General features: G+C 48.2%; 1 protein-coding gene across 1 annotated transcript in view; it reads left to right on the plus strand.

The window, feature by feature from the left end:
• Positions 1-21,627, plus strand: part of DDX31 (DEAD-box helicase 31) — a 283,897-nt gene that overhangs the window by 37,592 nt on the left and 224,678 nt on the right. The window contains exon 3 of the mRNA XM_063936762.1: positions 1,198-1,273. Within this exon, the coding sequence (XP_063792832.1) occupies positions 1,198-1,273 (76 nt within the window). The remainder of the gene's footprint in view (positions 1-1,197; positions 1,274-21,627) is intronic.

Raw genomic sequence — 21,627 nt, forward strand, 5'->3', positions numbered from 1 at the left:
AGATAGTCCTAAATCTTTCTTTAGATGTGCCCAGTCTCCTGCGGAGCCGTCTATTCCCCATGGTCCTTACGGAGTCCTCAGCATCCACTACGGACTACGAGAAATAGAATTACCGGTGAGTAAATTCTTATTTTTGCACCTATGGTATAATCAAACTGACTGAGGTACTAGTTAAGTCACCTCTGCCTAAGCATGGCTCTCCGTAAAACCTGCACTGTTGCGGTGCCTTGAGGACTCCGTTTGGTAACCACTGGACAAGAGGGAGACAGCCCCTTAGAAACATATTTTATAATGTAGAAGTGGTAATGTACTGTAATTTTAAGGTTACCAGGTCATGTGCTTCAGATGTTGGTTACACACAAAGTGCTCATGTTGTCTAATTGCATTGCAGTTTGCTTAATTTTTGCTGTTTTATTATGCAGTGTGTATTGTAACTAATACAACTGATGGCAGGGCTGTAACTAGGTGTGTGCCAATGGTGCCTTGCCCAAAGTGCAAATGCACTGAGGGCGCAAGATCTGCCCTCACACACCCCATCCGCACGGCCGCTCCAGTCTGACTCTGTAGTAGTGTACTCACTCCCGTCGCTGCCTGTCTCCCGCCGCCACTGCTGCTTCAAGGAACTTGGGAGCACTGCTGCCAGCTCCCTGGACACACTATCTACCTCTGCGTATTGGCCCCCACCTGCAACTCGGGAGAGACGTGATGATGTCAAGACGTCTTTCCCAGCTTGCTCAGAGTCTCCCACACTGCCTTGCGCCCTGCCCTGCTGCTGCGCCATGAGGAGCTTCTATTTGTGGGAGGCGGAGGACATCCATTCCTTTTCAAGAAGCCCGTGTACCTCATTTTCCTCCTTCTGGTTAGTAAATAACGTTTATAAAAAGAGAAAAAATACATCCATTTGGCTGTACAGTATCTTAAAGGTTATTTACAAAGCCATAGCTGTAATGTGTAAAAACGGGGACTCTGCCAGATTAATGTTTAAAAAATGGGGACTCTCCTGCCGTAATGTGTATAAAAGGGGGACTCTCCTGCCGAAGGGGGACTCTGCCTGCTGTAATGTGTATAAAAAGGGGACTCTGCCTGCAGTAATGTGCAAAAAAAAAAAAAAGGACTCTACCGCCGTGTTTGCCGCCGCTTTGTTTTTCATTTATTTGCAGGGGATATTAAGACCAATTTCTTTTTCTTTTTTTGTAGAACAAAAGTGAAGCAGTTACAGGAAGACGTTTTTTCCTCCGATTCATTTTCTGGGCTGGGTCTGCACCCACATCTGGTAAGAAATCCTATAGAATTGCATATAACTTGAATAAATGTACTTCGAATAATAGTGGAAATGCGAAGATATCAATAAATGCACATGGTACTCCCACTTGTGGCCCCAAATTGTGCTTTGTGTCTAAGAATGATCCGAAATCTGGTATCTGTCTGTGTGTAACCACCAACTGATACATTTTGCGGGTTATGTTGCATTGGTTCACACTACTAAGTTTTTCCATTCGCTAATATGGCATTAACGTTATTGCTTAATTCTGAAATGTAAAGTTCTACTACTGTACTCCTGTGCATGAATATACTAACTTCTATACACGTCATTTGCTATACTTTATCCAAACTGGCTGCGTTCACAGGACCTGATCCTGATCTGTATGCAGTGTCGATGTTCACGCAATTATTAGGTGACTGCGCATGCACTGTGATTGCACTGCGCACGTGCCAATGTACCTTTGCAATGCCGCTCGCAGTGAAGATTTAATCACAAAGTGATTGATGAGAAGGGACTGTTTGGGGGAGGTAATGGGAAGTGGCACCCAAAATTCAGGTGTGTTACTGATGCTGTGTTTGTGTGCGCAGTTGCTGAGGACCTTGCAATGGCTCCGTTGGGCATCTCTATTCTTTTCTGGGCGGCCGCTTCACCTGCGTTTTTTTTTTTGCATGTTCGTAGACTGCAAAATCGCATCTGCATATGCTTTTCTGTGCAAATCTGAATCCGGCCTATATTCTCCATACTGAAGTGCTCCACACAATAAGTCCTGGGACCCAGTTACCTCACTCGACACTGTCAGTACATTGGCAGGATTCTTTTTGCTGCTCAGAATTCTAAGGGTAAACGTAATGTAACAAATTAGTATCGGTGTGTGGCATTTCTACTGAAGTCAGCATGGCATGGGTGCCACCATATTTGTTCTATCAGCTGACTTTGGAGAGGAGTTAGTTCCCATATGACTTGAGCCACCAATGACTGTTCAGAGCACCCTAGTTAAACCCCCTTGCCTATTGCCAGTACAGCTTGTACTGTACCTGTTCCTGGCTCCAGCATCAGCAGCCTGTTCCCGATTCCTGGTTCTTCAGCCCAGTGCACACTACATTGTGCACGTTAGTTTCCTGACTCCTTGGCTTCACCCTTCTATTGCTCCCTGCCTGTGTGTTGTGATTCAACCTACTGAGAACACATTCATACTAGTCTGAAGTACCATTTACAACCTGCAGAGTGTACTACCATACCAGCGTGTAGTACCAGTTATAGCCAACATTGGGGGTAATTCAGAGTTGAGCGCAGCAGCAGATTTGTTAGCAGTTGGACAAAACCATGGGGGTCATTACGAGTTGATCGTAGCTGTGTTAAATTCAGCACAGCTACGATCAGGCACTCAGACATGCGGGGGGACGCCCAAGACAGGTTTAGTCCGCCCTGCATGTCAGTGCAGATTTCAGTGTGAACACACCCCACCCAAATCTAACTCTCTCTGCACATGTTATATCTGCCCCCTCTGCAGTGCACATGGTTTTGTCCAACTGCTAACAAATTTGCTTCTGCGATCAACTCTGAATTAGGCCCGTTGTGCATATTTATACCAACATGTAGTACCAGTTACAGCCAGCAGTGTGCACATTTATACCAGCGTGCGGTACCAGTTAGAGCCGACAGTATGCACATTTATACCAGCATATAGGTGGTCATTCCGAGTTGATCACTAGCTGCAATCATTCGCTGTGCAGCTAGTGATCAAAAAAAACGGCAGTTCTGCGCATGTGTATGCGGCGCAATGTGCACGTGCATTGTACTATTACAACGAATGATGTAGTTTCACACAAGTTCTAGCAAAGCTTTTCAGTCGCACTGCTGGCCGCAGAGTGATTGACATGAAGTGGGCGTTTCTGGGTGTCAACTGACCGTTTTCAGGGAGTGTTCGAAAAAACGCAGGTGTGCCAGGAAAAATGCAGGCGTGGCTGGGCGAACGCAGGGCGTGTTTGTGACGTCAAAACAGGAACTGAACAGTCTGAAGTCATCGCAAGCGCTGAGTAGGTATTGGGCTACTCTAAAACTGCACAAAATGTTTTTGCCGCCGCTCTGTGATCCTCTCATTCGCACTTCTGCTAAGCTAAAATACACTCCCAGTGGGAGGCGGCTTAGCGTTTGCACAGCTGCTAAAAACTGCTAGCGAGCGAACAACTCTGAATGACCACCATAGTGCCACTTAAAGCCAACAGTGTGCACATTTATACCAGTGTGTAGTACCCGTTACAGCCAACAGTATGCTCATGTATACCAGCATGCAGTACCAGCACTGTGCACATTTCTATCAGCATGTAGTACAAGTTACATCCTATAGAATACGCCTCTATTTCTGTGTGCAGTACCTGTAACAGTCATGCTGCGATAACACTTCCTGCTTTGCCTCATTACTGAATCGAAGCAGTAAGGCACATCAACAAGATGTATTAACATCTTGTCTGTTGTAGCGGGGGAGCAAAAGCTCCCCACCTCCGGCGATGTCCCCCTGAGCACACAGCGCGTCAGCTCAGTGCTGATACGCGTTCTCTCCCTGTGCGCATGCGCGGAAACTCGCTACTCACGCGAGATCTCCTGTGCACTCCGGAGCCGGCCACAGCTCTGTCCCTGCTGTGGTCTATGGGCATCGCCACCTGCAGCAGTAGAAATTGACAACTGCAGGTGTCGGAACGGTCAGTGATGCTGACTGTTCATACATTGCCTGCACATATCGGCCTGCTATCTGTGTCTTACATGGGGGAGAAGCGGCTGTGCGCCGATACTGCTTCTTCCCCATATCGGAGGGTAATACATTTACCCCATTGTGTGCTATATTTCTCCTATCAATTCTATGCATACCTCTGTGAGACACGTATACGCTTTCACATCACAAACCCAGGTTATTTTGGCGATGTGAAAGGGGCATTACTTTCAGTTGGCACTACTTGTGTTTAAGGCCTCCGTTAGTGTTGATACAGTGCAGGGCAGGATACCAGTTAGTTTATCTATTACTAGCTGAAGTACCCGGCGTTGCCTGGGTTTACATTTTCAAGTACTTAAGTTATCAATGAGTTGGATGTAACTGTCAACATTTGAAAAAGTAATTATCAGCTTAGCAGCACTTCCAACACACCCATGAGGTGGCTGCCTAATGTCGTTTTTTTTTTTTACTTGGGGTGTCGCCAGTAGCCCTAATCCCCAGCTCTCATAGTGCATCCTCAGCCGAGGATGCGACAAGCAGGTGGTGGTAGGAAGAAGTAGCAGGTGGCGCGCCTCCAGGGAGGTAGCCCGGAGCAGATGGCAGAGCTGTGCCTCTCGGGAGATTTAGTAGTAGAGGTCGAGGCAGGCAGCAAGTAGGTCGTAATACTCTGGTGATACAGGATCTGCTTCCATTGGCACATTATGATATGTTTCACCCCATTTAGGGCAAACAAATTGAATGTTATCAAAAATGCTTTGGTCCGTGGCAGCAATTGGCTCTTTGAATGCTTCACTGTTGGGCGCAGGAATTTGTTGTTTTTTTACCTGTATACATGGAGTCCTTGTCTGGTTTTACTGGGGATGTTGCTTTTCCAGTTTCTATCATCTTCCAGTTAATTGAAGAGAAGAAGTGGTGTTTTCGCACATTGCCCTTTACCCCCAGCCGGCGGGACTGGTTCTTGCAAAGGAGTTTGGATATAAAGTCCTCTGTTACATCATCAGTAAGCCACAAATTTGGTGGTTCTTGTGTAAGGATCTTCCTCATTATCTCTGCAGGAGTCTCTCCCCGAAAAGGGTACTCTCGTAGGGTGAGTAAATATATCATAACACCAAATGCGAGCCAGTCTACAGTGGCATTGTATGGCTGGCAAGTTATAATTTCTGGAGCCATATAGGCAGGTGTCCCACCAAGAACTGTGGCATTGGTTTCTCCATAAGCATTCAATAGGGAAAGACCAAAGTCTGTGATCTTTACATGTCCGTCTTTGGTCAGCAAAACATTATTCAATTTTAGGTCTCTGTGTATAATTCCTCTGGAATGCATGAACTTCAAGCCACAGACCAGTTCTGCCGCTATAAACTTTATTGTTGTTGGCTCCAGATAGTTCTTATCCCAAAAATGGAATAGGTCCCCTCCGTCAGCCAGGGGGGGGGGGGGGGGGGGGGATTTATGAAAGACCTGGGTTCAATGGCTGCAGGAATTTCTTCCATGTCCTTCTCAGCTTGTCGAGGACTGTTGCTGCGTCAGTGGTCTGCCGACGCAGAATCCAGGAGAGGTGTGGAGTCCCTACCCAACACAGGTCAGGCTCTCTTTGGGGAAGCATTGGATGCGTGGATCTCCATGGCTACAGCTGGTAAGTCCCCTTTTCTTCCCTCAGCAGCTCCTGCTACGAAGAAACCTTTTTCTTCACTGGCATCTCGGTCCTTTTGGGTTTCTAAACCAAGAAAGACCAAACCGGCCAACACCTTCTTTAGAGGGGGCCGACCAAAATCCAAGAAACCTGCTGCGGCAGGTTCCCAAGAACAGAAGCCTGCTTCAGGTGCGCGAAAGTCCTCCGCATGACGGTGGACAGCGCAGCCTGGAGGTAAGGCTGGTGGAGGCGAGACTCAGGCATTTCAGTCACGTCTGGGTGTCTTCCGGACTGGACCCCTGGGTACTAGATATTGTGTCCCAAGGGTACCGGCTGGAATTTCAAGTTCTCCCTCCTCATCGGTTCTTCATATCGGGCTTGCCAGCTTTGCCGGCAGACAGGGCTACCATACAGGGAGCCAACCAGAAGTTGGTGGAGGCACAGGTCATTGTACCAGTCCCTCCTCAAATGCAGAACACTGGTTACTATTCGAACCTTTTTGTGGTACCAAAACCGGATGGTTCGGTCAGGCCCATTCTGAACTTAAAATCACTAAACCCCTTTCTGAGGGGAGTTCAAGTTCAAAATAGAGTCTCTAAGGGCAGTGATATCAGGTCTGGAACAGGGGGAATTCCTGGTATCCCTAGATATCAAGGATGCCTACCTCCACATTCCGATTTGGCTGCCACATCAAGCTTATCTCTGATTCACTCTGTTGGACTGTCATTTTCAGTTCCAGGGTTTTCACCAAGTTGATGGCGGAAATGATGGTTCTCCTCCGCAGGCGGGGGGTGAACATAATTCTATATCTGGACGATCTGCTGATAAAGCCTTCGTCCAATGAGAAGATGTTTCAGTCAATAGCTCTCACGACCTAGCTTCTCAAGGTACATGGTTGGATCCTGAATATCCCAAAATCACATTTGGAACCAACCAGGAGGTTGTCCTTTCTGGGAATGATCCTTGACACGGAGGTGCAGAGGGTGTTTCTTCCAGAGGAAAAAGCGTTGGTGATACAAACAATGGTCCGGGATGTCCTGAATCCAGCCCGGGTGTCGGTTCATCAGTGCATTTGCCTTCTGGGGAAGATGGTAGCCTCTTACAAGGCTCTGCATTATGGGAGGTTTCACGCACTCGGTCCTTCCAACTGGATCTCCTGGACAAGTGGTCGGGATCCCATCTACACATGCACCAGAGAATACGTCTGTCGCCAAAGGCCAGGATTTCACTCCTCTGGTGGCTGCAATTACGTCACCTTCTGGAGGGCCGCAGGTTCGGGATTCAGGACTGGATCCTTCTAACCACGGATGCAAGTCTCCGGGGCTGGGGCGTAGTCACTCAAGGGGAAACCTTCCAAGGAAGGTGGTCAAGTCAGGAAGCCGGCCTGCCGATAAACATTGTGGAACTAAGAGCTGTATACAACGGTCTTCTCCAAGAGGCCCATCTTCTGAGAAATCAAGCAGTTCAAGTACACTCGGATAACGTAACGACAGTGGCTTACATAAACCGACAATGCGAAACGAAGAGCAGAGATGCAATGTCAGAGGTAATAAGAATCATCCTCTGAGCAGAAAAACATGTGTTGGCGCTGTCAGCAATCTTCATTCCAGGAGTAGACAACTGGGAAGCGGACTTCCTCAGCAGACACTATCTCCATCCAGGGGAGTGGGGTCTCCATTCGGAGGTGTTCAGGGAGGTAACAGATCCTGGGGCATAACCCAAATTGACATGATGGCCTCTCGTCTCAACAAGAAGCTTCGGCTGTTCCAGGTCGAGGGACCTGCAAGCAGTGGCGGTGGACGCCCTAGTGACTCTGTGAGTGTTCCAGTCGGTGTATGTGTTTCCTCCACTTCCACTCATTCCAAGGGTTCCCAAACTCATAAGGAGAACAAGAGTTCACACAATCCTCATTGCTCTGGACTGGCCAAGAAGGGCTTGGTACGTGGATCTTCTGGATCTACTGCTAGAAGAGCCGAGGCCTCTTCCTCTTCGGGAGGACCTGCTGCAGCAGGGCCGTTCGCCTATCAAGACTTACCGCGGCTACGTTTGACGGCATGGAGGTTGAACGCCAGATACTAGCTCGGAAGGGCATTCCGAACAAGGTTATTCCTACCCTGATACAGGCTAGGAAAGGAGTAACGTCTAAACATTACCATCGTATTTGCAAAAGATCTGTATCTTGGTGTGAGTCCAAGAAGTTTCCTACGGTGGAGTTTCAACTGGGATTCTCCTCTTCCTGCAAGCAGGTGTGGATATGGGCCTGAGGTTAGGATCCATAAAGGTCCAGCTTTCGGCCCTATCCATTTTCTTCCAGAAACAGTTGGCTGCCCTCCCTGAGGTTCAGACCTTTTTGAAGGGAGTTCTGCACATCCAACCTCCCTTTGTACCGCCTACGGCGCCCTGGGATCTTAACGTGGTGTTGCAGTTCCTCCAGTCGGACTTGTTTGAGCCTCTGCAGGAGGTTGAGGTCAAGTTTCTCACGTGGAAGGCTGTCACTTTGTTGGCCTTCGCTTCTGCTAGACATGTGTCGGAGTTGGGGGCTTTGTCATGCAAAAGCCCATACTTGATCTTCCATGAAGATAGAGCTGAGCTTCGGACACGTCAGCAGTTTCTTCCGAAGGTTGTGTCGGCATTTCATATCAACCAACCTATTGTGGTGCCAGTTGCGACTGATTCCTCAATTTTATCAAAGTCCTTAGATGTTGTAAGGCTCTAAAAATCTATGTGAGGAGGACTGCTCGTCGCAGAAAATCGGACTCTGTTTGTCCTGTATGATCCCAAGAAAATTGGGTGTCCTGCTTCTAAGCAGATGATCTCTCGCTGGATCGGGTTCACTATCCAGCGTGCGTATTCTATGGCAGGCTTGCCGTGTCCTACGTCTGTTAAGGCCCACTCTACTCGTAAGGTGGGTTCTTCCTGGGCGGTTGCCCGGGGGGTGTCTCGGCATTACAACTCTGCCGAGCAGCTACTTGGTCGGGGTCGAACACGTTCGCAAAGTTCTCCAAGTTCGATACTTTGTCCTCTGAGGACCTTAAGTTTGGTCAATTGGTTCTGCAGGAGCCTCCGCGCTCTCCCTCCTGTTCTGGGAGCTTTGGTACATCCCCATGGTACTAATGTGGACCCCAGCATCCTCTAGGACAGGGGTGGGGAACCTCAGGCCGTGGGCCGTATAAGGCCCGCGGAGCCACTTGATCCGCCCCGGCCAGGCTCCCCTAACCGAGTGAGATGCCGGGCTGAGATTTTGTTACCAGCGGGCGCCCAGCTTCTTCCGCTCAGCAGCAGCCGGAGGCAGGAGCGCACTCCTGAGCTCTGGCTTCCGGCTCTGGCAGTGTGCGTGTGCGGCTGTGCGGTGCTATGGGAGAGATGTCATGACGTCTCTCCCATAGTTCTGAGGAGCGGGTGACTAGGCGGAGGGCAGCGGTCCAGAAACAGGAGTGGGGCTGGTGAGTATTGTGTTTTTTCTTTTTCTTTTAATGTGTGTAAGCGTCGCTACTAGGGGCCATAAGAACTGACTGGAGGCATATCTAATGGGGCATAACAACTGACTGGGGGCATATCTAATGGGGCATAACAACTGACTGGGGACATATGTACTGGGGCATAACAACTGACTGGGGGCATGTCTACTTGGGGCAGTCTAATTTTTAAGTTGATAATTTTTGTATGGATCCCGAAGGATTTTATAAATATCCAAATGGCTCTTGGTAGAAAAAAGGTTCCCCACCCCTGCTCTAGGACTTAAGAGAAAATAGGATTTTAATTGCCTACCGGTAAATCCTTTTCTCGTAGTCCGTAGAGGATGCTGGGCGCCCGCCCAGTGCTTCGTTATTCTGCAGTGGTTATTTAGTTCAGGACTGCTTAGTTCTGGGTGAGTACTGTCTTGTTACTTGGTAAGTAATCCTGTTCAGCCGTTGCTGATGTTTCAAGCTAGTTTGCTTGGGTTACCTTGTGTGTGAGCTGGTGTGAATCTCGCCACGATCTGTGTAATCCTTCTCTAAAGATGTCCGTCTCCTCGGGCACAGTTTCTAGACTGGGTCTGGTAGGAGGGGCATAGAGGGAGGAACCAGCCCACACTCTCAAACTTTTAAAGAGCCAATGGCTCCTAGTGGACCCGTCTATACCCCATGGTACTAATGTGGATCCCAGCATCCTCTACGGATTACGAGAAAAGGATTTACCGGTAGGTAATTAAAAATCTATTTTGAAGCAACTTGGGTAAATCCTGACAAGAAGGTTTAGGTCCCAAAACGGTTACTAGCATCCTTCCCGTTTCCTCAGGATGATAAGAAAAAATGGGAAAGCCCACCGATAGTTGACGCATTGGTTTCTAGGCTGTCCCGTAAGATAGTTTTACCTGTTCCTGGGGCAGCTTCCTTGAAGGATGCTGCAGACCGCAAGATTGAGACCATTCTCAAAACTGTGTACACAGCTGCGGGGGTGGCCCAGAGACCCACTATAGCTTGTGCATGGAGCTCTAGGGCCATTGCAAAGTGGTCAGGTAATTCCATATTAAGGGGGGAGATAATTTTACTCCTACAACATATACAGGATTCTGCTAACTTTATGGTAGAGGCCATAAAGGAAATTGGACTGTGGACGCGGATTCCAGGATAGGTGTGGAAAGCCAACATTTCACAGGTGAAGCCCTTTTTGGAGATGAACTGGATACGTGGATATCCAAAGCTACTGCGGATAAGTCTACATACCTTCCTTCCGCAGCTCCCCCGGCTAGAAAATCCTACACTGCTCCAACTCTGCAGTCCTTTCGGACAGGGAAGTTTAAAAACAAAACCAAAGGTGGTTCTACGGGCTTTAAAGGCAATAGAGGTAAACCCAGAAAACCAGCAACTACAGGTTCACATGAACAGAACTCCGGTTCTGCTTCCTCTAAACCTTCAGCATGACTGGAAGACAGGCAGGTGGGAGACCATTTGAGACTCTTCAGTCACATATGGGCAACGTCATGCCAGGATCCCTGGGTCAAAGATCTTATAGCCCAGGGCTACAGACAGGAGTTTCAGGAACTCCCACCTCACAGATTCTTCAAATCAGGCTTGCTAGCTTCTCAAGAAGCAAGTATGACTTTACAGGAAGCAATTCTGAAACTGGTACAGACTCGGGTCAATATTCTAGTTCCACTTCAGCTACAAGGTCAGGGTTATTATTCCAACCTGTTTGTATTTCCGAAACCGGACGGTTCGGTAAGGCCCATTTTAAATCTCAAGTCGTTGAACCCGTATGTGCCATTTGTCCTCTCTATGGCACAGAGGGTGTTCACCAAGGTAATGGCAGAGATGATGTTTCTCCTCCGCAAACAGGGAGTGGATTTAATACCACATCTGGACGATCTACTGATAAAGGTATCTTCCATGGAGAGGCTGTTGCAGAGTTTTGCTCTCTAAACTCAAATACTCCAGGATCATGGGTGGATCCTGAACCTCCAAAAGTCACATTTGGAGTCGAGAAGGAGACTGCCCTTCCTGGGGATGCTACTCGACATGGAAGTGCAGAGGGTGTTTCTACCAGTGGAGAAAGCATTGGTGATCCAATCAATGGTCTGGGATGTCCTGAAGCCAGGAAAATGGTAGCCTCCTGCGAGGCTCTACAGTACGGAACATTCCATGCAAGGCTCTTCCAGCTGGATCTCATGGAAAAGTGGTCAGGATCACATCTTCACATGCACCGGCGGATACGCCTATCGCCGAAAACCAGATTTTCACTCCTCTGGTGGCTGCAAACTTCACACCTACTCGAGGGCCGCAGGTTCGGGATTCAGAACTGGATCCTTCTAACCACGGATGCAAGTCTCCGGGGTTGGGGTGCAGTCACTCAAGGGGAAACCTTCCAAGGAAAGGGGTCAAGTCTGGAATCTTTCTCTTTTAATGATTACTCTAATTCCATTTCCTTTTCTAACTCCTGACATTCTTTTAACTTTCTGAATGGTTCTATTAGTAGTGTTAAATTCGTTATTTATTTTTCCAACTCTGAGTGATCTTTTTCTCTCCTTAACTATCAAACTCATTAATGAAAATGAACAAGATTCTAAAGTTATTTCCCATTCTTTACAGAAATCCAGTTTCATTATTAGAAGCAGACTGTTTTTTTATTTTTAGGCCTCTTGGTATAAGCTTCTCTGCTATATACTTTTCTAATGTTACCGCTTCCCACCATACCTTACTTTCTCTGATGATAACTTTTTCTAGTTTTTTCATTATAGTGTCTAGATCTTCATCTACCAATTCTACTATATGCGATCTCTGCGACGTGTTTGCTGAATTTTCAAAATTATCAAACAATGATTTAATCAAAATGTTTCTATTATCCCTGTACCCTAACATCCTGCAGCAGTTAATATCTGTGGTAGGTGTAGATATCGAACAAAGGGTATATTATCTGCGCTAAGACTGAAGGGGTGCAGCTATTCACCAGGTCACCACAAACCTTAAACATACATATAAAAGAAAAAATAGTGAATTGTGCGCCCCAATTAGGGTATTTGTCACCAATTATAATGTCCGTTCAATTTGTAAAGGATTGTACTGTGTTCACTGTGTCACGTTTGGGTATCTTCTTTTATATCCGTTTTCTTCAGGTACCTCAAATCAAATTAGAAAGATGCACCTTTCATAGCGTAAAACTGTTTTTTTTACATTTATTATAAAAACATAAAGTTCATAAAAGAACATAAAGTGATTTATCCACCACCATACGGAGTGATTGCGTACCAGAGAGGGCCTATACAAGGCATATGTCTCACATGAAAGGTTTAGTCCCGGGTATAACTCCTCCACGGTCCAGATGTTAAGCCCTTTAAGGTTCCACGCTGTATCAGTCTCTGCCTGTTTCTCCCAACGCGTTTCAACAATCAGTCTTTTTTTCAAGGTGTAATGGTGGTTGTTAGGCCTTCTCTATTTAAACTGCTTCTAATCATAAACAAGTGGGAGGTACCGTGTCAATTGATACATTAAAAATCATCAAAACAACTTAATTCATAAACTATTATCACATTATACAGCACTATAACTTTCTGATTTCTGTGAACACTGAAACATCTCTCTGAATATGCAGTTATAAGGGTTTTTATTACGTTCATATCCCAATTCCACCGGAAGTAGTTTTTAGTACTTCCGGTTATATATACTTTTCTCTGACGTCCTAAGTGGATGCTGGGACTCCGTAAGGACCATGGGGAATAGCGGCTCCGCAGGAGACTGGGCACAACTATAAAGAAAGCTTTAGACTACTGGTGTGCACTGGCTCCTCCCACTATGAGCCTCCTCCAGACTTCAGTTAGAATCTTGTGCCCGGCTGAGCTGGATGCACACTAGGGGCTCTCCTGAGCTCCTAGAAAGAAAGTATATTTAGGTTTTTTATTTTACAGTAAGATCTGCTGGCAACAGACTCGCTGCAGCGAAGCAAGAAGTGTTCCGGAAAATCGGCGGCAGAAGACTTCAGTCTTCAACAAGGTAGCGCACAGCACTGCAGCTGTGCGCCATTGCTCCTCATGCACACCTCACACTCCGGTCACTGATGGGTGCAGGGCGCTGGGGGGGGGGGGCGCCCTGAGGGCAATATAAGACACCTTGGCTGGCAAATCTACACCATATATAGTCCTAGAGGCTATATAGGTGTAAAAATACCCCAGCCAGAATTCCAGAAAAAGCGGGAGAAGTCCGCCGGAAAAGGGGCGGGGCCATCTCCCTCAGCACACTGGCGCCATTTTTCCCTCACAGCTCCGCTGGAAGGAAGCTCCCTGGCTCTCCCCTGCAGTCTACAAGCTACAGAAGGGTAAAAAAGAGAGGGGGGGCACTAAATTTAGGCGCAGTGTATATATATATATATATATATATATATATATATATATATATATATATATATATATATATATAAGCAGCTATAAGGGAAAACACTCATTTATAGTGGGATCCCTGTGTTATATAGCGCTCTGGTGTGTGCTGGCATACTCTCTCTCTGTCTCCCCAAAGGGCTTTGTGGGGTCCTGTCCTCTGTCAGAGCATTCCCTGTGTGTATGCGGTGTGTCGGTACGGCTGTGTCAACATGTTTGATGAGGAGGCTTATGTGGAGGCGGAGCAGATGCCTATAAATGTGATGTCACCCCCTGCGGGGTCGACACCTGAGTGGATGGTGCTGTGGAAGGAATTACGCGACAGTGTCGACTCCTTGCATAAAAGGTTTGACGACATACCAAATGTGGGACAGTCGGCTTCTCAGCCTGTGCCTGCCCAGGTGTCTCAAAAGCCATCAGGGGCTCTAAAACGCCCGCTACCTCAGATGGCAGACACGGATACTGACTCCAGTGTCGACGACGATGAGACTAATGTAACTTCCAGTAGGGCCACACGTTACATGATTGAGGCAATGAAAAATGTGTTGCACATTTCTGATGTTACCCCCGGTACCACAAAAAAGGGTATTATGTTTGGAGAGAAAAAACTACCAGTAGCTTTTCCTCCATCTGAGGAGTTAAATGAAGTGTGTGAAGAAGCGTGGGCTTCCCCTGATAAGAAACTGGTAATTTCTAAGAGGTTACAAATGGCGTACCCTTTCCCGCCAGAGGATAGGGCACGTTGGGAAACATCCCCTAGAGTGGATAAAGCGCTCACACGCTTGTCAAAGAAGGTGGCACTACCGTCTCCGGATACGGCCGCCCTGAAGGAATCTGCTGATAGAAAGCAGGAGGCTATCCTGAAGTCTATATATACACACACAGGTGTTATACTGAGACCAGCTATTGCTTCAGCATGGATGTGCAGTGCTGCAGCTGCATGGTCAGATTCCCTGTCGGAAAATATTGATACCCTAGACAGGGACACTATATTGCTAACCGTAGAGCATATTAAAGACGCACTTTTATACATGAGGGATGCACAGAGGGATATTTGCCGGCTGGCATCCAAAATTAGTGCAATGTCCATTTCTGCCAGGAGAGGGTTATGGACTCGGCAGTGGACAGGAGATGCAGATTCCAAAAGGCACATGGATGTTCTGCCTTATAAGGGTGAGGAGTTGTTCGGGGATGGTCTCTCGGACCTCGTTTCCACAGCAACAGCTGGGAAGTCTACATTTATACCCCATGTTCCCTCACAGCCAAAGAAAGCACCGTATTAACAGGTACAGTCCTTTCGGCCCAATAGGGGCAAGCGGGTTAAGGGCGCGTCCTTTCTGCCCAGAGGCAGAGGTAGGGGGAAAAAGCTGCAGCATACAGCCAGTTCCCAGGAGCAAAAGTCCTCCCCCGCTTCCTCTAAGTCCACAGCATGACGCTGGGGCTCCACAGGCGGAGCCAGGTACGGTGGGGGCCCGTCTCAAATATTTCAGCAATCAGTGGGCTCGCTCACGGGTGGATCCCTGGATCTTTCAAATAGTATCTCAGGGGTACAAGCTGGAATTCGAGACGTCTCCCGCCCTCCGTTTCCTCAAATCTGCCTTACCAACCACTCCCTCAGGCAGGGAGGCAGTGGTTACAGGCAATTCACAAGCTGTATTCACAACAGGTGATAGTTAAGGTACCCCTACTTCAACAAGGACGGGGTTACTATTCCACAATGTTTGTGGTACCGAAACCGAACGGTTCAGTGAGACCCATTTTAAATTTGAAATCCTTGAACACATATATATATAAAAAATTCAAGTTCAAGATGGAATCGCTCAGGGCGGTTATTGCAAGCCTGGACGAGGGGGATTACATGGTATCACTGGACATCAAGGATGCTTACCTGCATGTCCCCATTTACCCTCCTCACCAGGAGTACCTCAGATTTGTGGTACAGGACTGTCATTACCAATTCCAGACGTTGCCGTTTGGTCTGTCCACGGCACCGAGGGTATTTACCAAGGTAATGGCCGAAAGGATGATACTCCTTCGGAAAAATGGAGTTTTAATTATCCCGTACTTGGACGATCTCCTTATAAAGGCGAGGTCCAGGGAGCAGTTGTTGGTCGGCGTAGCACTATCTCGGGAAGTGCTACAACAGCACGGCTGGATTCTGAATATTCCAAAGTCGCAGCTGGTTCCTACAACGCGTCTACTGTTCCTGGGGATGGTTCTGGACACAGACCAGAAAAAAGTGTTTCTCCCGGAGGAGAAAGCCAAGGAGTTGTCATCTCTAGTCAGAGACCTCCTCAAACCAAAACAGGTGTCGGTGCATCACTGCACGTGAGTCCTGGGAAAGATGGTAGCTGCCTATGAAGCAATTCCATTTGGCAGGTTCCATTCAAGGATCTTTCAGTGGGATCTGTTGGAGAAGTGGTCCGGATCGCATCTTCAGATGCATCGGCTGATAACCCTGTCTCCAAGGACCAGGGTGTCTCTGCTGTGGTGGCTGCAGAGTGCTCATCTTCTAGAGGGCCGCAGATTTGGCATACAGGACTGGGTCCTGGTGACCATGGATGCCAGCCTTCGAGGCTGGGGGGCAGTCACACAGGGAAGAAACTTCCAAGGACTATGGTCAAGCCAGGAGACTTCCCTACACATAAATATTCTGGAACTAAGGGCCATTTACAATGCCCTAAGTCAGGCAAGACCCCTGCTTCAACACCAGCCGGTGCTGATCCAGTCAGACAACATCGCGGCGGTAGCCCTTGTAAACCGACAGGGCGGCACAAAAGGAAGCAGGTTGGCGATGGCAGAAGCCACAAGGATTCTCCGATGGGCGGAAAATCACGTGATAGCACTGTCAGCAGTGTTCATTCCGGGAGTGGACAACTGGGAAGCAGACTTCCTCAGCAGACACGACCTCCACCCGGGAGAGTGGGGACTTCATCCAGAAGTCTTTAAAATGATTGTAAACCGTTGGGAAAGGCCACAGGTGGACATGATGGCGTCCCGCCTCAACAAAAAACTAAAAAGATATTGCGCCAGGTCAAGGGACCCTCAGGCGATAGCTGTGGACGCTCTAGTGACACCGTGGGTGTACCAGTCGGTTTATGTGTTCCCTCCTCTGCCTCTCATACCCAAGGTACTGAGAATAATAAGAAGGAGAGGAGTAAGAACTATACTCGTGGTTCCGGATTGGCCAAGAAGAGCTTGGTACCCAGAACTTCAAGAAATGATCTCAGAGGACTCATGGCCTCTGCCGCTCAGACAGGACCTGCTGCAGCAGGGGCCCTGTCTGTTCCAAGACTTACCGCGGCTGCGTTTGACGGCATGGCGGTTGAACACCGGATCCTAAAAGAAAAGGGCATTCCGGAGGAAGTCATTCCTACACTGATTAAAGCTAGGAAAGATGTGACCGCAAAACATTATCACCGCATATGGCGGAAATATGTTGCTTGGTGTGAGGCCAGGTAGGCCCCAACGGAGGAATTTCAGCTAGGTCGATTTCTGCACTTCCTACAGTCAGGGGTGACTATGGGCCTAAAATTGGGTTCCATTAAGGTCCAGATTTCGGCTCTGTCGATTTTCTTCCAAAAAGAACTGGCTTCACTGCCTGAAGTTCAGACTTTTGTAAAGGGAGTGCTGCATATTCAGCCCCCTTTTGTGCCCCCAGTGGCACCTTGGGATCTCAACGTGGTGTTGGATTTCCTAAAGTCGCATTGGTTTGAGCCACTTAAAACCGTGGAGATAAAGTACCTCACGTGGAAGGTGGTCATGCTGTTGGCCTTGGCGTCGGCCAGGCGTGTATCAGAATTGGCGGCTTTGTCATGTAAAAGCCCTTATCTGATTTTTCATATGGATAGGGCGGAATTGAGGACTCGTTCCCAATTCCTTCCTAAGGTGGTATCAGCTTTTCATGTGAACCAACCTATTGTGGTGCCTGCGGCTACTCGGGACTTGGAGGATTCCAAGTTGCTGGACGTAGTCAGGGCCCTGAAAATATATGTTTCCAGGACGGCTAGAGTCAGAAAAAACTGACTCGCTATTTATCCTGTATGCACCCAACAAGCTGGGTGCTCCTGCTTCAAAGCAGACTATTGCTCGCTGGATCTGTAGCACGATTCAACTTGCACATTCGGCGGCTGGACTGCCGCATCCTAAATCTGTAAAAGCCCATTCCACGAGGAAGGTGGGTTCTTCTTGGGCGGCTGCCCGAGGGGTCTCTGCTTTACAACTGTGCCGAGCTGCTACTTGGTCGGGTTCAAACACGTTTGCAAAATTCTACAAGTTTGATACCCTGGCTGAGGAGGACCTTGAGTTTGCTCATTCGGTGCTGCAGAGTCATCCGCACTCTCCCGCCCGTTTGGGAGCTTTGGTATAATCCCCATGGTCCTTACGGAGTTCCCAGCATCCACTAGGACGTCAGAGAAAATAAGAATTTACTCACCGGTAATTCTATTTCTCGTAGTCTGTAGTGGATGCTGGGCGCCCATCCCAAGTGCGGATTGTCTGCAATACTTGTATATAGTTATTGCCTAACTAAAGGGTTATTGTTTGGAGCCATCTATTCGAGAGGCTCAGTTGTTGTTCATACTGTTCACTGGGTATAGTATCACGAGTTGTACGGTGTGATTGGTGTGGCTGGTATGAGTCTTACCCGGGATTTCAAATCCTTTCCTTATTGTGTCAGCTCTTCCGGGCACAGTTTCCCTAACTGAGGTCTGGAGGAGGGGCATAGAGGGAGGAGCCAGTGCACACCAGTTAGTCCTAATTCTTTCTTAGAGTGCCCAGTCTCCTTCGGGGCCCGCTATTCCCATGGTCCTTACGGAGTTCCCAGCATCCACTACGGACTACGAGAAATAGAATTACCGGTGAGTAAATTCTTATTTTCTCGTAGTCCGTAGAGGATGCTGGGCGCCTGTCCCAAGTGCGAACTTCTTCTGCAAGACTTGTATATAGTTATTGCTTACATAAGGGTTATATTATAGTTCATCGGTTTGGACCGAGACTATGTTGTTTGTTCATACTGTTAACTGGGTAGTTTATCACAAGTTATACGGTGTGATTGGTGTGGCTGGTATGAATCTTGCCCTTGGATTAACAAAAATCCTTTCCTCGTACTGTCCATCTCCTCTGGGCACAGTTTCTCTAACTGAGGTCTGGAAGAGGGGCATAGAGGAAGGAGCCAGTGCACACCCAGAGTCTAAAGTCTTTCTTAAAGTGCCCATGTCTCCTGCGGAGCCCGTCTATTCCCCATGGTCCTTACGGAGTCCCAGCATCCTCTACGGACTACGAGAAATAGATTTACCGGTAAGTGTAAAATCTTATTTTTATATATCTACCAGTAAATCCTTTTCTTGTAGTCCGTAGAGGATGCTGGGCGCCCTCCCAGTGCTTCCTATTCCTGCATTGTTACTTGGTTAAGTATTGTTGGCTCAGTTGTTTCTGAATAGTTTCCAGTTGGTTAGCTTGGCTTTCCTTTTGTTGTGTGTGAGCTGGTGTGAATCTCACCATTATCTGTGTATTTCCTTCCCTCGAAGAATGTCTGTCTCCTCGGGCACAGTTTCTAGACTGAGTCTGGTAGGAGGGGCATAGAGGGAGCGGCCCGACCACACTATTAAACTCTTAAAGTGCCAGTGGCTCCTAGTGGACCTGTCTATACCCCATGGTACTAAATGGAACCCCAGCATCCTCTACGGTCTACGAGAAAAGGATTTACCGGTAGGTATATAAAATCCTATTTCTCTAACGTCCTAAGTGGATGCTGGGGACTCCGTCAGGACCATGGGGAATAGCGGCTCCGCAGGAGACAGGGCACAAAAATAAAGCTTTAGGATTAGGTGGTGTGTACTGGCTCCTCCCCCTATGACCCTCCTCCAAGCCTCAGTTAGGTTTTTGTGCCCGTCCGAGCAGGGTGCAATCTAGGTGGCTCTCTTAAAGAGCTGCTTAGAAAAAGTTTTTTAGGTTTTTTATTTTCAGTGAGTCCTGCTGGCAACAGGCTCACTGCATCGAGGGACTTAGGGGAGAGAATTTCAACTCACCTGCGTGCAGGATGGATTGGATTCTTAGGCTACTGGACACCATTAGCTCCAGAGGGAGTCGGAACACAGGTCTCACCCTGGGGTTCGTCCCAGAGCCGCGCCGCCGACCCCCCTTACAGATGCTGAAGATTGAAGGTCCGGAAACAGGCGGCAGAAGGCTCTTCAGTCTTCATGAAGGTAGCGCACAGCACTGCAGCTGTGCGCCATTGTTGTCACACACTTCACACCAAGCGGTCACGGAGGGTGCAGGGCGCTGCTGGGGGCGCCCTGGGCAGCAATATTTTAATACCTTATGGCAAAAGAATACATCACATATAGCCATTAAGGCTATATGTATGTATTTAACCCATGCCAGTTATCTAAATCTACGGGAGGAAAGCCCGCCGAAATAGGGGGCGGGGCTTATTCTCCTCAGCACACAGCGCCATTTTCCTGCTCAGCTCCGCTGTGAGGAAGGCTCCCAGGACTCTCCCCTGCACTGCACTACAGAAACAGGGTAAAACAGAGAGGGGGGGCATTTTTTGGCGATATATTGGATATATTTAAGCTGCTATAAGGAACAACACTTATATAAGGTTGTTCCCATATATATTATGGCGCTTGGGTGTGTGCTGGCAAACTCTCCCTCTGTCTCCCCAAAGGGCTAGTGGGGTCCTGTCTTCGATAAGAGCATTCCCTGTGTGTCTGCTGTGTGTCGGTACGTGTGTGTCGACATGTATGAGGACGATGTTGGCGTGGAGGCAGAGCAATTGCCGATAATGGTGATGTCACCCCCCAGGGAGTCGACACCGGAATGGATGGCTTTGTTTATGGAATTACGTGATAATGTCAGCACATTACAAAAATCAGTTGACGACATGAGACGGCCGGCAAACCAGTTAGTACCTGCCCAGGCGTCTCAGACACCGTCAGGGGCTGTAAAGCGCCCTTTACCTCAGTCGGTCGACACAGACCCAGACACAGACACTGAATCTAGTGTCGACAGTGATGAAACAAACGTATTTTCAAGTAGGGCCACACGTTATATGATCACGGCAATGAAGGAGGCTTTGCATATCTCTGATACTGCAAGTACCACAAAAAGGGGTATTATGTGGGGGGTGAAAAAACTACCTGTAGTTTTTCCTGAATCAGAGGAATTAAATGATGTATGTGATGAAGCGTGGGTTAACCCAGATAGAAAAATGCTAATTTCAAAAAAGTTATTAGCATTATACCCTTTCCCGCCAGAGGTTAGGGCGCGCTGGGAAACACCCCCTAGGGTGGATAAGGCGCTCACACGCTTATCAAAACAAGTGGCGTTACCGTCTCCTGATACGGCCGCCCTCAAGGATCCAGCGGATAGGAGACTGGAAACTACCCTAAAAAGTATATACACACATACTGGTGTTATACTGCGACCAGCCATCGCCTCAGCCTGGATGTGCAGTGCTGGGGTCGTCTGGTTGGATTCCCTGACTGAAAATATTGATACCCTGGATAGGGACAGTATTTTATTGACTATAGAGCAATTAAAGGATGCTTTCCTTTATATGCGAGATGCGCAGAGAGATATTTGCACTCTGGCATCGAGAGTAAATGCGATGTCCATATCTGCCAGAAGGAGTTTATGGACGCGACAGTGGTCAGGTGATGCGGATTTCAAACGACATATGGAAGTATTGCCGTATAAAGGGGAGGAATTATTTGGCGTCGGTCTATCGGATCTGGTGGCCACGGCAACTGCCGGAAAATCCACTTTTTTACCTCAGACCCCCTCCCAACAGAAAAAGACACCGTCTTTTCAGCCGCAGTCCTTTCGTTCCTATAAGAACAAGCGGACAAAAGGACAGTCATATCTGCCTCGGGGCAGAGGAAGGGGTAAGAGAGGGCAGCAAGCAGCCCCTGCCCAGGAACAGAAGCCCTCCCAGGGTTCTGCAAAGCCCTCAGCATGACGCTGGGGCCTTACAAGCGGACTCGGGAACGGTGGGGGGTCGACTCAAGAATTTCAGCGCACAGTGGGCTTGCTCACAGGTGGACCCCTGGATTCTGCAGGTAGTATCTCAGGGTTACAGGTTGGAATTCGAGAAGTCTCCCCCTCGCCGGTTCCTAAAGTCTGCTTTGCCAACGTCTCCCTCAGACAGGGCGACGGTATTGGAAGCCATTCACAAG

Source organism: Pseudophryne corroboree, chromosome 8 (assembly GCF_028390025.1).
Source record: "Pseudophryne corroboree isolate aPseCor3 chromosome 8, aPseCor3.hap2, whole genome shotgun sequence".
NCBI classification, from domain to species: Eukaryota; Metazoa; Chordata; class Amphibia; order Anura; family Myobatrachidae; genus Pseudophryne; species Pseudophryne corroboree.